Genomic DNA, 15,276 nt, shown 5'->3' on the forward strand with positions numbered 1-15,276 from the left:
ATTGGTACAGCTTATATATATATTTTAGTTGTGTTTCTTGTGACTGTGTAGTTGTCATTAAATACTTTACAAATGCTGGTAATAACTTTTTTTATTTTTTTATTTTTTGAGACAAGGATTTTCTGTGTAGTCCTGGCTGTCCTGGAACTCATTATGGAGACTCAGAGGAGCACTGCCTCTAGTGCTGGGATTAAAGCCATGTGCTACCAACGCCTAGCTGATAATGGCGTTTTAAAACCCCTGATAGGAAACAGTGATCTTACATTCTCTGGTGGGTGGTTAGCAGGCAGCGAACTTTCAAGACTGTAGCAGTCCTAATAGTGGATATAGACTAGGTCACCTGGTGTTACTACTTGAACAGTCTCTTTTATCTCAAAATATGTGTAGGTAAAATAAAAATATAAATTAAAAATTTGTTTGTATCAAAAATATTGGGCAGTGGGCTGGAGAGATGGCTCAGTGGTTAAGAGCACTGACCGCTCTTCCAGAGTTCCTGGGTTCAAATCCCAGCAACCACATGGTGGCTCACAACCATCTGTAATGAGATCCGATGCCCTCTTCTGGTGTGTCTGAAGACAGCTAATATAAATAAATAAATGCACTCATATAAATAAATCTTAACAACAACAAAAAAAATTGGGCAGTGACTATGACTAGGTGGTGGCTGTGCTGGTGTGTGCCAACTTGAGAATTCTTCCTCGTATACTGACAACTGTTTTATAAGGTCATAGAGGAAAGTCTGCAGGGAGCAGATTGTCGGTACACTGCTGTTTTAGCTTAGCAGCCTATAAAGGAGCCCAGGCCAGCGTGTCTTCATATGAAATAAGCCCTGGTTCCATGGCCGGTTTAGCTGAGGATGATGCACTGGAGGATATTCCCTGTATCACCCTCCTGACCATGTAGTGTGGACCCTCAGCTGCATTTTTGTGTCTCCTCTCTTTTCACTTTGGAGGAGAGTAGTTACTTCCTGCTTTTTCTTAACACTTTGTCACACGGTTGGTAAAGATCTGGAACGATGCTGTTTTCTATTCTAGAGCACGTGCTTGTTGTGATCTCTAGTAGCTGCTTTTCAGGCTTTTGTTTGACATCGAGGTAGACAATGAAGATGTCAACAAACCCCCCCCCCCCCAGTTAAAAATCTCAAAACAAAAACCACTAGACCAAAACCCATCTCATTCCTTTATGCCAGGCAGGGTGGTGCACCCACCACTTTAAGTTGTGGCACTTGGGAGGCAAATGCCTGCGTTCACGGCCAGCATGGGGTTCCAGCAATCAGCTGGCACTGTGAGACAGTGAGAGGCTGTCTTGAAAAACAGAAATAAACAAAAGAAGTAGCACAGGGTGAGGTGGTAGGTGCCTTTAATACCAACAAATGGGAAGCAGAAGCAGGTGGATCTCTGTGAGTTCCAGGCCAGTGTGATCTATATAGTGAGTTCTGGGACAGTCAGAGCCACATAGAAAAGCCCTGTCTCAAACATACAAACAAACAAACAGAAGAGGAAAGGAACACAATTATTTTCTCCTTCCACTCACTAACATACCCCCAAAAGATCAGCAAGCTCCTCCCTCCCGGTCTGCCCAGCTTGACCCGAAAGTGGCAAATGCTGTTTTGTTCAACGTATTTGTGAGACTCTGTTGGTGCCCGTAGTAATTCACTGATTCTAAAGAATGGCTCCTGACAAGCAGAATGCATTTCTATACGTGTGTGTGTTTGTGTGAGTGTGTCTGTATGTGTTGTATGTGTGTGTGTATGTATCTGTGTTTATGTGTCTGTGTTGGTGTGTGAGTGTGTAGTGTGTGTCTGTTACTATGTCTGTGTGTGTCTCTGTGTGTGTGCTCACGCAGTGTCAGTAATGGGCTTTTCTGCTCAGCTGTAGAAGACATTTGTCAAACAGTTGCAGAGGCTTCTGTACCAGCTCTGTCCCTCAGGACAGTGGCAGGCTCTTGGGTTGCTCCAGATCCCAGTCCAAACTCTGTGTCTCCTGCAGTCATTCTGGTGGGACTGTGGTATCATTGTGACTTCAGTTTGTACTTTCTCATAGATTGTTCTGTTGACTGGTCATTCACACGATCTCACTTTAGACCAGTGGAAGAACATGCTAGCTAGTGCCAAATTAAGACTAAACTAATGCAAGGATTTTAGACTTTGGGTAATTGGAGATAAAATCTTATTATGTAACCCAGGTTGGCCTCGAATAGTCTTCTTGCCTTGGCACTTACTGTAGTAAGTAGTAGAATTACAGGCACGAGCCCCCATGACTGGCCTGAAACCTTAGGTTTATGACATTTGTTTGGTAAAACTTGGTAGCTTTTCCTGCTTTCTGTTTCCATTACTCAGACACATGGAGCTGCTGGTCTGCTGGATCTCAGTGAAGAGAGGTAGTTTGTGAATTCATGTCCACGTCACCTCTGCGTGGTCTCCTTCTCAACCTTTGAGATGGTTTTACATGCACACACACATTTGTTTGTCTGAGTGTGTGCGTGCATGTGAGTCTGGGACCTCCCTGCCCTTGTAGAGGTTGGAAGCGTGTCAGATCCCTTGGGGCTGGTGTGGAGGGATCCGAGGCTTGCCTGCTTCTTGGGAGCCTGAACTGCAGTCGGTGTGACTGCACAGCGGGTGCTCGCAGGGCTGTGCCTTCCTCAATCACTTCCCTCATGAGGGAGAATTACTTAACTTCTCAACGTCTCCAGGTTACACCAGGAACAAGCTGCTGGAGTGCTGGACTCTGAATCTGGTCCCTAGCACTGTATAAATGGGTCGTGGTGCTGCTTGCCTGCAATCCTAGAACTTGGGAGTTTTACAAGTTCAAAGTCATCCTTGGCTACAAAGGGAGTTTGAGGCTAGCCCAGGATATGTAAGACGTGTTTTTGTTTTTGAAGCAAGTTTTCTACTTCTTCCACGCCCTGAAGTCGGCTCTAAACATTGACCATACATGTGATAAGCAGGTTCTTAATGTCTCCCAAGCATGAGTTTCTCCCCTGAAGAGGTGGTCATGTTACCTCTTTCACACAGGCTCTGGGGTTATAAAATTAAGGCAAAATGTGTACACACATTGCTAGTAGGGATGTGGCATGCAGGATGCCAGGAACGGTAGGCCTTAGGTTAAACACACTGGAGAAACCTCTGCCTTTGAGGAGGGGATGACAGATAAGGAATGCCTGGTGCTGTGTGGTGGTGGGAGAGAGTCAGCAACTTGCAGTTTCCCAGGAACTGTAGGTGCTGTGTCTTATAAAATGAGCCAGGATATGTTTTGTAGGCCAGGGTATGGTGAAGTAGGAGGGGTACCTCGGCTGGCTCACCCGATACATCCCTTCCCCCTGAGAAGGGGGATTGAGAAGGGAGCAGAGGCAGGGAGAGAGGGGAGAGAAGGAGGGAAGGGAGGGAGGGAGGGAGAGAGACCAGGAACACTTGGAAGGATGGGGGAAAGGGGAGAGAAGGAGAAAAGGGTGGGGGCAGAGAGCTTGAGTCGGGACCAAACACCCCCTTTTATAGCAAGCCAGGCCTACCTGACTGTTGCCAGGTAACAGCTGGGCGGGGCCTAGGAGGACGGATAACTGTACGGCATTAGGCCTCACTGCTCAGGACTCTATTCTAGTGTTAATTTTGCACCAGCCTGTTTTTAGTGGCCATTTGGGAAACATGAAGCACATCAGACACTATTTCCAAAGGAATCTTAACTTCTCCCCACTGTAAGGCTTTTTACCTTGAGCTGATTAGGACATCTTTTAGTACAGTACCTGGAATATAGTGTATTGTTTATTCAGCAAATATCAGAATCCTCGCTGTGTCTCCAGGGTACTAGGAGGGGAAGAGTGGCAGGAAGGCCCCCCAGCCTTACAAAGGGACTGCAGAGAGACTGACAGTTGGCGGGAGAGACAGGTGTGTTCAGTGACTAGGTAACTAGGGAGTTCCCCGCACCCCCAGGCCTCAGCTTCCTCATTCAAAACTTGAGGTAGGCTGACAGGTTCAAAGGTCCTTTTCCCCTGGCATTTCTAGACTAGGTAAACTAGGGGGTACCCTTATGTTGTCTGTTACACACTCCTTCCTCATTGTGGTTTCTGTGTAAACTAAACCGATCCAGTGAGGAAGCGGGGGGAGTAAAGGGATGCGGGGGGAACAGGAGGGTCAAGAGGGGAGCAGGGGGCAGCAGGGGTAGCAGGGGGAAGCAGAAGGAACAGGGGGGAACAGGAGGAACAGGGGGTGAACTGGGAGCAAAGGGGAGCCTGGTCTCCGGCCCAGAACTCTCCAGAATGTTCTCAAGCTCTGTATGAGCAGAGGCACTGGTTTTAACTTTTGCTGTCATTTCCATTCTCTTAATTGTATCTTGTTTGCGTTTTACCAGCCCATTGGCAGAGGTGACTGGTCTGAGGTATTTGAACACAATGTCTCAACATCACTGGCTAACCACTGAGCTTTGCAGAGAGGTTATCATTAGAAGTGTGGGTTAGGATGCATGTGTGAGCATCCGTCAGCCCGAACCACAGGCCTGGAATGGCAGGGAGAGTCAGTGAACTTCCTTGTCAGCGAAGAGAGTAGAGGGCGGTGCATGACTAGGCTCCGTGCCTGAATCCCACGGTCCACAGACGTCCCGAGCTTAAGCAGGGTGGTAGTGAGGGCTTCCCAGTGAGAGGAGTAGGGACGCCAGGCGGATGCCTGGAGGGGTGTGTGCCTCACCGGGCTGCACAGCCTGTGGCCTTCCTTTTGCTTCCTCTCTCCAGCCATGGCAGGTGCTCTTAGGTTCTTGCTCTCCCATGTTGCCTCACACCTCTGAGTGCTGGTAATGCATTCCCTTTGCCTGGAATTCCCAAGTTTAATCTGCCTAAATCCTATTTGTGCTTTTGAAGCCAAGATCATGTGCTCTTGGGCGTCTTCCCTGCTTCTTAAAGTTGATTGATTGTTCTGTGCTGCTGTGTAACCGTTAGCACATTTCTGTCACCGCACTCTGGACTGTTCCTACTGGGGTGACACCCAGGGCCTTGGACTGTTGTGAATAGAGATTTAAGTTGTGCTGTGAGGACATTGCTTTAATGCTACTGTCCCCCCCTCCTTAGTGTTTGTGAATTTTATGGGTGCTTGTAGTGTGGTTTGATCACCTCCCATCCTCCTACCTCTCCTTCAATTCCTTCCCTATCTCTGAAGTAAACTAATTCTCTCAACCCCAGCAGCTATCAATTACCAGCTGCCTAACTCCTCAGCTTGGGGTGGAACTTAATGAGTGCGTCCCCCGCCCTCGCCCCATAGCTTGTTGTGAAGTGTTGTGCGTGCAGTCACAGCCACAGCAAGTGCTTGTGTGCAATGGTTCTGACATGCTTGGCGAATACTGTTGGACTGCAGCTGTCCAAAAATCTCGCCACCCCTTCCTTCATCCTCTCTAATCCCTGAGCCTTGGAGGTAGGGATGTTGTGCAGCTGTCCCAGTCAGAGCCGAGCACGGCGCGTGTTCTCTGCGTGACGACCAGTTGTGTGTCTGTCTTTTAATACTCATGTATTTTCATGTATCCCATGAGTGAAAGTGCTGTATGAAGCCATGTCAGTGGGGGTCAGAGTAAGTGCTTCTCCCCTTTGTCTTTAAAAGGATTCATTTTGTGTATGTCAGGGAGCAGGGGGTCTGAGCATGCCAGGAGCATGTGGAGGTCAGAGGACAACTTGCCGGAGTTGGTGCTCTTCTTCTGTCATGTGGTTCTAGGGATTGACTCTGACAGGCTTGATGGCAAATGCTCTTAGCTCTGGTCTTTCTTGTTTTCGTTTGTAAGTATGTGGGTGTTTTGCCTGCATGTATGACTGTATATCATTTGTGAGTCTGGTGACTGCAGAGGCCACAGGAGGGCATCGGGTGTCCTGGAACTGGAGGTAGAGCTGCCTTGTGAGTGCTGGTGATCAAGCTTGGGTCCTCCAGAAGAGCAGCCAGTGCTCTTATCCACTGATCATCTCACCAGCCCCCTTTCAGCATTAAAACAAAATGATCTACGGTCTAATGGGAAGTCTTGTAAAGAAGTTAAGAATCTTCTAAAGTATGTTTTAATTTCCATCAACAGAATCCAACGTGGAGGAGTCTTGACTTTGGAATAATGCCGGACCGTCTGGATACATCTGTGTCCTGCTTTGTGGTGAAGATTTGGGGTGGAAAGGAAGAGGCCTATCAGCTGCTGATAGAGTGGAAAGTCTACTTGGATGGGCTGAAGTACTTGGGTCAACAGGTAATTTTCAGAGTGACATTTCAAGGGGTTGTCCTCTACAAATTAACCCGTCTAGCTCTACTGAGGCTCCTCTACATTTTCCATTATAATAAATGTTAGTAGAAAGAAAAACGTAAATTAGTACAAGACAAAAGAGATAACTTTCCAGGATTGGTGACCCATGCTTATAATCCTAGCACAAAGTAGGAACAAGCAGGAGGATTGCCTTAAATCAGAGCCCTGTCTGGTCTACAGAGAATCCCAGCTAGCAGGGCCGTGTTACAGAACCAGGTCAGCAACAAACGAGGCTTGTGACACTGGGTTTACTTAGTACTTACTTTGCTACATTTTCGTTACAAAAAAGCCTTTAGGTAGGTGTGGAGGCTCACACCTGCAATCCTAGCACAGGGAAGCTAAGATAAGGATCTCAGCAAGTTTGAGGCCAGTCTAGGGTGGATTTGTGAGTTTCAGGCCATCCTGGGCTAGAAAGAATAAGACCCAGGCAACAGAAACAAACACAAAGGACCTTTAACTTTAGAAACTCAGAAGCACCCTAGTGTGCATGTGTATACATGTCTGTGTTGTATGCACATGAGTGTGTGCATGTGTGAGTGTGTGTCTGAGGATATACTTTCCTCATTCCTTGTGCTTCTTTGGCCTCATTGGTCTTCCCTTGGTTGTGAAAATTAAATTGGAACAAAGCATGCCATTAAACATCTCCCTTGCCACCAAGAGTGGGAAGAACTGTTCTTACCTTGAGTCCTGAGATGACAGATGTGCCTTTTGACTGGGCCCTGTCGTACTGATTGATGTTCCTTACCCTTAAACTCTCCTGGCTGAGCTCAAAGGTAGTTCCATCATCCTTTCTAATAGCCCAGAATGTGTCAGAAGTCTGTCAGAACTGCACATGAAACAATCTATTTACTTTCCCATGTAGAAGTCATTATTATTAATGTTTAGAGCAACTTTGCAAAGGTTGATATTTTTTGCTCTTCTTTTCCCATTGGGAAAATCGAAGCTTGAGAGAGTTTTAAGAAAGTACTGAAGATCACCTAGTAGGGTGAAGCTAAGATTTGGGTTCAGATCTCTCCGACATAAGGACCCCTCCTTGTGCTGTAGCATAGAGGCCGTCTGAGCAGGCGCAGGCATCCCCCTGCTCCCCCTTGGCACCTTGTTACTACTGTTAAAAGTTAGTCTAAGATGTTAGCTATAAGCTGTTAATAAACATCCTTAATGTTTGGCAATATTTTTTTAGTATGTACATTCTTACACTTCTTTTGAAAGGAACGATTTAAGTCTGATTTCTTTTTTCAGATTGAAAAATTGCCATGTTCAGTGTGTTTACAGTTCTCTCTGCTCCTCTGAGTTCATCTCTTCAAGGTCTCACACACATGTGAGGCCATGTTCTGCCAGATCTCCACTTGTGTCATTCGTGACCAGAGCTGTGCCGTAGACATCATTCTTCCTTCCTTCGCCAACTTCCAGTCTCTTAAAATGCTTTCATCTCTTGTTTGTATTTTTCTGCTGGCTTTCAGAAGTCCTCTTAGGAATATTGTGAGCACGGCTTAGCATGTGCTTTAGCACCTGGTCCTTAGAGCTTCTGAGTTAAAACTCGCCAGAAAGCGACGTTGAGTTTAGTTAGATCTTTCTCTTCTCTCTCTGGTTGGCCAGGTCACACACTGGGCACTTGCTAGTCTGCCATTTGAGAGCATGTACTCTGTGGAAGTGGTGCTTCTTAACCTTACCGTGGCTTGACTCCAGGCCTGCAGGGAGCTTTTGGCTGTGGAGATGGCCTTCATGCTGCTTCCTAACTCACACACGCCTGTGGTGGTCTGACAACACCGCCCTGTGTCCATGTGTCATGAGCTAATTTGAGAGTCAGCAGTCACGAGTCTTCTTAGAAAGCTGCCTGTGCAGGGAAGCACACTGGGGTGGCAGAGCCCAGGGAAGGTGTGTTTCAAGCCAACCAGAAAGTTATCGTCAGCACAGGGAGCCCAGCCTTGTCTGAACTAGAGGCCACAGCACACACTAGAGTTAAAGAAGGAAACCGAGGTGGATCGCCATGATGAGAATCAGGTTCACTGAGTGCGCTGTGCTTTCTGCCCGTTCTCCTTCTTAATGTGAAGAACGCAGAGAGTTGAAGACCATTTTAAATAGAGTTAGAAAGCATGTGGAAAAGTATTCACATCAGCCCCAGAGTCAGGGAGGGGCGACTTCAGACGCGTTGGGGTTTAACTTAGGCTTATTGAGGTAGACTGTGCATACGATCAGTTCACCAGGGGCTCAGAGTGTAGCTCAGGGGTGTGAGGCCCAGCTCCTCCCTCAGCCCTGCCGTGCAGTGTGGCAGTGTGCACTGCAGTGAACCTAGAGACAGAGGTGAGTAGCTCCCACCGTGGCGGATGATGGACTGTGGGTAGAGCATTTTCGCTTGTGTCTTTCCTTTATGGATGCGCATTGCTCTTTTTATTGTTAGTCTTTTAAGCTTCAGCCCTTTTAAAGGTAAAAGTGGTATTTTGCCCGGTGGTGATGGCACACTTCTTTAATCCTGGCACTTGGGTAGGCAGAGGCAAGGAGATCTCCAAGTTCAAGGCCAGCTTGGTCTACAGAGTGAGTTCTCGGACAGCCAGGGCTACACAGAGAAACCCTGTCTGAAAAACAAACAAAAAGTAGTATTTCATTGTGATTTTAATTCAGATTTTCCTAATGAGTAAAATCAATCTCCCCCACCTCCCTCATGACTGTCTCCCCCCTTGCTGTGCGTGCACGTGTATGTGTGTGTGTGTGTGTGTGTGCGCATTTGTGCATGAGTGTCCACACTTGAGTATATTGTTTGTTTATACCTTTTGTTTATTTACTAGTTTGTTTAAATTTTTAGTTACTGACTTGTAGAAATTCTTTCTATAAAAGCTGGAGAGAGCTCGAAGCAGATGTGTAGATTAGAGTTTGGATTTCAGGACTTCACTAAAACCCTGGTGTGCATGATAGCCTGTGTGCGGGAGACAGAGATGAGCATCTCTTGAGCAAGACAGACTAGCAAAATGGCAAGCCTGGGGTTTAGTAAGAGACCCTGCCTCAATATATAAGGTAGAGAATGCTTAGATAGAAGATACTGAAATCAGGCTTGGGCTTCCAGGTTTGTGCACACACACATGTATGTATGCACTATGCAAAACACTCCTTATATAGTGTAGATATATTGGTTCTTTATAAAATATGTATTTTCAGGTATCTGCTGTCTTTATTTTCTTTTTTTAAATTTTTTTTATTTATTTACTTTCTGTGTATAAATGTTTTGTTTGCATGCATGTATGTGCACCACGCATGCCTGTTGGATCCCTTGGAACTAGGGTTATAGATGGTTGGGTGCCATTATATGGGTGCTGGGTATTGGACCCAGATCCTTTGTAAGAGCAACAACAGCTCTTAAACACTGAGCAATCTCTCCAGCCCCCCTTTTAAATAAAAGATTTATTCATTTTTATTTTATGTTTATGAATGTTTTGCCTGTGTGTATATCTGTGTACCACATGCATGCAGTACCTGCAGAGGACAGAAGGGGGAGTTGGATCCCCGACCAGAGTTACAGATGGAAGGATCTGCCACATGGTGCTAGGAATCAAACTCAGGTCCTTTAGAACAGCATCCAATGCCCTTAACCACTGAACAATCTTTTCAGTCCTGGACGTCTTCCTCCCTCCTCCCTTCCTTCCTCCCTTCCTCCCTCCCTCCCTCCCTTCCTCCCTCCCTCCCTCCCTTCCTTCCTTCCTTCCTTCCTTCCTTTCTTCCTCCCCCTTCCCCCCCCCCCTTTTTTTTTTTGGAACAGGGTGTCAGTATTTAGTGTCCTGGAAATCATTATATAGAGCAGGCTGGCCTTGAACTCACAGAGTTTCCTGCCTCTGCCTCCGGAGTGCTGGGTTAAGGGTGTGCACTGCCATGCACATCCTTTTTCATTGTTTTTTCTTTCTTTCTACACAGAGAAGTCAGGGTTTCTCTGTGTAGCCCTGGCTGTCCTGGAACTTTTTTTGTAGACCAGGCTGGCCCCGAACTCAAAGATCCGAGTGCTGGGATTAAGGTCGTACACTGCTCCCTTTTTATTTTCTTAATAGTGTCATTTAAAGAACACATTTTAAAAAATAATGATGAAGTCTGCTATATCAACTTTAAAAATTTCATGCCTTTTATGTGTCATCTAAGATACATGGCATGGCCTAAGGCCACCAAGATTTTTCCTATTTGTTTTGTAAATTTTTTGGTTGAAGTTATAGGTTTAATATTTGTCCATTTTTGTTATTATTTTGAAATTATCTATGCCTATCTACCTACCTACCTATCTATCTATCTATCTATCTATCTATCTATCTATCTATCTATCTATCTATCTATCTGCGACAGGGCTTCTCTGTAGCCCTGGTAGTCCTGGAACTTTTTTGTACACCAGGGGCTGAGATCAAAGTCATGTGGCACTACTGCTGAGCATTTTATTTTTATTTTAAATTATGTGTACACTGGTGTGTTTGTCTGCCAGCGGGTGTGCGTGAGTACAGATGCCCACAGAGGCCAGAGAGATTATGGCCGCCTCTCGAACTGACAGGCACTGAACCCGAGGCTCTGTAGGAGCAGTAGTACTTGCTCTTACCTGCTCGGCCATCTGTTCAGCCTCTGTGTTGTTATTTCTGATTTGTGTTCATTGAAATAAGGTCTCCTGTAGACTAGGGTGGCCTCGAGCTTGTTCTGTGTAGTTGAGGTTTGACTTGAGCAACTGATCCTCCTGCCTCCACCTCCCAGGCGCTGAGGTTACAGGTGTGCGTCACTGTGCCTGGCTTGCAGGTTAATGCTAAGTTAATTAACATTTATAAAAATACAAGGTCGTTGTTCTGCAGATGAATGAATAATGGCTCTGTTGTAAAGGGTACTATGTCTCCACTGGATCTTTGGGATTCTTGTGTTGGGTGTTTTCTATAATTACATTGTAAGTCATCCACAGTGGTAGGTCACATGCACCTTCCTTTTTACATTGTTTTTTATCACCCCTCCTCTGTTGCCCTCTCACCCCCACACCTCTTTTTGGTTCCCCTTTCCCACAAGCAGCTCCCCTAACTCACACGCATTCTCTTTCTCTTTCTTTGCCATCGCTGTTGAAGAGCAGTTGTTGAACATCATTCCTGTGAGTCTTTTTTCTGGACTCTGACTCACTGATGTGTGTCTGTCTTGACTGCAGTAGTTTTTTAGTATGCCCTGGGTTTAGGTCCCCTGGTCCCCTGGCTTTGTTATTTTATTCATGCTTTCTTGGTTCTAAATAACTATCAGTCAAAACATTTATAAAAATGAAAACACAGCCAAATTATTCTGGCTAGTGTACATTTTTTTTCTTTTTCCTCTTCTATAGATTTTTTTAATCGTATTTTGATAGGTATTAAAGAAAATTTGGAGACTATTGAGTCTTTTGTTCTATAGGCATGATATAGCTACTCATTCTTTGAAAAGCTTCCTTTGATTACAAAAAAGTAGTATTTTGTAGTTTTCAGTCTTCAGGTCTCACATACTAGGTTTCTATTTATAGATTCCTATCTTTTTATGCAAATTTAAATGACTGCTGTTTTAGAGGTGGCACAGCCAGGAAGGTCTTGCTGCACAGGTGAATAGACTCTGCAGAGCTGTGGAAAAGCCACACCTCTAGTGCTGACAGGTGCTGGGATGCTAAGACAAGTCTCCCTGGGATTGACTGCTCAGCCAGCCTATCTGAACCCGTGCGCTCTGGGTCTTTTGAGAGGCCCTCCCTCATTGGGTAGAGAAAGACTGAGGAAGACACCTGATGTTGACCCTTGGCCTTCATACATCTGCGTGCTCATTTGCAGATACACACTGCAGATCAGTCAGGAACTCAAAGGGAGACAAATAGGAAATGTTCCCTCCCCAAACCTCAAGACCTACCCCTCACTTCCTCTAGCAGGCTCCATTTTGTTAAGGTTCCCCAGCCTCTCCTATTAGCATCATCATCTGGGGACCAAGTGTTCAAATGTTCAAGTGTTCAAAACAAACAAACAAACAAACAAAAAACCCTGAGGCAATGAAAGGATCTTTTCACGTTTAAACTGTAACCCCCACCTTAAAATGTACTTTTTTATGTCTTTTCAGGGAGGTCTTATTTTATTGCTACTACCTTTTATTGTTCAGTAAAAATTAATGAGCGAGTGTGAAAAACTTTTTAAAAAATAATAAAAAAATTAACGAGGGGCAAATCCTTGTTTCCCCCCCCCCCCGCCTTATCTTGGCGGGGGTGGGGGCAGACATATTTAGTATTATCAGATTATTCAGCCTCTCAGTATTAAATATAATAATATTCAGCCTTTACTATTACATATAATATTATCAGATTATTCAGCCTTTCAGTATTAAATATAATAATATTCAGCCTTTACTATTACATATAATATTATCAGATTATTCAGCCTTTCAGTATTAAGTTATTATTATCAGGTTAAAGAAGTTTCTTCTTGCTCTTAATGAACTGAGCAGTTCTAGCCTCAAGTGGTGTTAACTTTATTACTTTGGGTTGAATTCTGACAGTAACTTTATTTAGTTACATGCATTATTCTTTACATGTATAAGTTTTATATAACATATGTTGGGCTTTTATATACTGACAGATTTGATTTGTTAATATTTTGTTAAAGAAAACAATACCTCATTCCTGAGAGTTACTTGACCATTTTTTTTTGTATTTTTTATTGGATATTTTATGACTTTATCCCCTTTCCCAGTTCCCCCCTTTCTCATCCCCCCCCACCACCTTGGAATTCCACTACAGTGGGGAAATGAGCCTTCACAGGACCAAGGGCTTCTCCTCCTATTGATGCCGGACAATGCCATCCTCTGCTACATATGCAGCTGGAGCCATGGGTCCCCCCATGTGTACTCATTGGTTGGTGGTTTAGTCCCTGGGAGCTTGGGGGCCTCTGGTTGGTTGATAATTGTTGTTCTTTCATTGGGGTTGCAAACCCCTTCAGCTTCTTCAGTCCTTTCTCTAACTCTTCCCTTGGGGTACCTGCGCTCAGTCTGATCAGACTCCTGTCAGCAAGCACTTGGGTTTGTGACTGGGTTTGGTGGCTGCATATGGGATGGATCCCCAGGTGGGGCAGTCTCTGGATGATGGCCTTTCCTTCAGTGTCTGCTCCATTCTTTGTCCCTGTATTTTATCCTGTGAGTATTTTGTTCCCCCTTCTAAGAACTGAAGCATCTGCACTTTGGTCTTCCTTCTTCTTGAGCTTCATATGGTCTGTGAATTGTATCTTGGGTATTCCGAGCTTTTGGGCTAATATCCACTTATCAGTGAGTGCATATCATGTGTGTTCTTTTGTGACTGAGTTTTTGATCTTAACCATTCTGACTGGTGTAAGGTAGAATCTCAGGATTGTTTTGATTTGCATTTCTCTGATGTCTAGGGGATGTTGAGCATTTCTGTAGGTGCTTCTCGGCCATTTTGTATTCCTCAGTTGAGAATTCTTTGTTTAGCTCTGAACCCATTTTTAATAGGGTTATTTGATTGTCTGGAATCTAACTTTTTGAGTTTGTTGTATATGTTGGCTATTAGCTCTCTATCGGATGTAGGATTGGCAAAGATTCTTTCCCAACCTGTTGGTTGCCTACTGTGTTCTGCGCCTAGTGTTTTCTATCTTCTTTCTCTCCTGACCTGTCACTAGTGATGTTCAGTTTACTGACCTTAAGATAATGTTCGAGTGCATTGATTATCTTTCATTTGTGGTTCACCAATCTATTTTCATCTTATCATGGTTACTATCTTGCTTGTTGTGGATTTTCCTGGTTTTCTTTCCTTAGTTCTTAGGGAGAACAGAAGGAATTCCTGATTCGAGAATTTACTTCTATCCTAAGAATGAGCATTTAGTAATTTGTTCTAAGCATTGCTTTAGGCATAGTCCAGAAATTTCCCCTTGTGTTTTTATTCAGTTCCAAATGTTTGCAAATGTATCTTTTATTTCTCCTTTGAGCATAAAGGTATGCTATTAACTTTTAAATATTTATGGGTTTTCTGGACATCTTCCTGTGGTTGATATCTACTTTATTTCTATTGAGTTTAGGGAAACTCATTTCTATGGTTTCAAAGCTTTGAACTTCTTTCCTAAGGTTCATTTTATGGCCCCAGATAGTCAATTTGCAGTGGTAAATGCTCCATGAATGTGTGGTGTGAACTCTGCTGTCAGCAAACAGAATTCTTCATTTGTAGTTGGATGGTGTTGGTCCCAAGTAAATCTAGAAGAATGAGTTAGACTCAAGCAGAGAAGAGAAGCTGAGAGTTCATTTCTTCACTTTGAGCGGAGGAAATGAGCAAAGGTGGGGGAATTGGAAGCATTTGGTAACAGTGCTGGCACAGCCTCGTGGTCCTGATGTTCGAGCCCTCGTGCCGTCCTCGTGCCGGGAGCTGAAGTGGTAGAGGTGGGTGAAGCCTGGCAGTTATAACCTCTCCCCTTCCGTATGTCCCCACACAATGCTCAGGGCCTGTTGTGAGCAAACAGAAGCACAGCGACAGCAAGTGACTTGTTGAAGGTCTCACAGTGGTTAGCCTTGGGCTTCCATTGAATTCATTAGGCATCTTGACTAAACAGCTGCCTTATGAGGTATGATTTTTTTTTTTTTAATAAAGGTATAGAAGTACAGCTTTGGGGATAGATTAATGATGATTAATTCCAAGTAATTAATAAACACAGTCCTTGGCTGTTTTTTTATGTGATGGCTGAGTCGTTTAAAGAGGAAGAATCAGACACACGCTTTTCGCCTTGATCTAATGGCCCCGTAATGTTCCATAATGTGTTGCTGTGTTCAGTAGCCTGTTTTATTCAGTGTATTTTTTTGTTAGTCATGAGCAGAGAGATTGCTCTGGGATTTATATTCCCTGATCTCTAATACGTCCCTAGACAAGGTGTTTGTTTGTTTTTTGCCCCACTTCTTTGTCCTTCTGTCTTTCTGACACTTTCTGACACTTCTGTGGGAACTGAAGCATGTGCCGCTGTGGGCGATTGGCTGCAGGGTCGGACACACGCTGGGATTGGCTGCAGGGTCGGACGCACGCTGGGCACCAGGCTGC

General features: G+C 44.7%; 1 protein-coding gene across 1 annotated transcript in view; it reads left to right on the forward strand.

Annotated features, from left to right (window-relative positions):
* The window catches only part of UVRAG (UV radiation resistance associated), a gene marked incomplete at its 3' end in the record, with an annotated part of 40,652 nt that extends 32,640 nt beyond the window's left edge, over positions 1-8,012 (forward strand). Inside the window, exons 4-5 of the mRNA XM_080913077.1 lie at positions 6,036-6,197; positions 7,938-8,012. Of these exons, the coding sequence (XP_080769203.1) occupies positions 6,036-6,197; positions 7,938-8,012 (237 nt within the window). The remainder of the gene's footprint in view (positions 1-6,035; positions 6,198-7,937) is intronic.
* Positions 8,013-15,276: the final 7,264 nt, after the last annotated feature.

Source organism: Micromys minutus, assembly GCF_963924665.1.
Source record: "Micromys minutus genome assembly, chromosome: 2".
Classification (NCBI taxonomy): domain Eukaryota; kingdom Metazoa; phylum Chordata; class Mammalia; order Rodentia; family Muridae; genus Micromys; species Micromys minutus.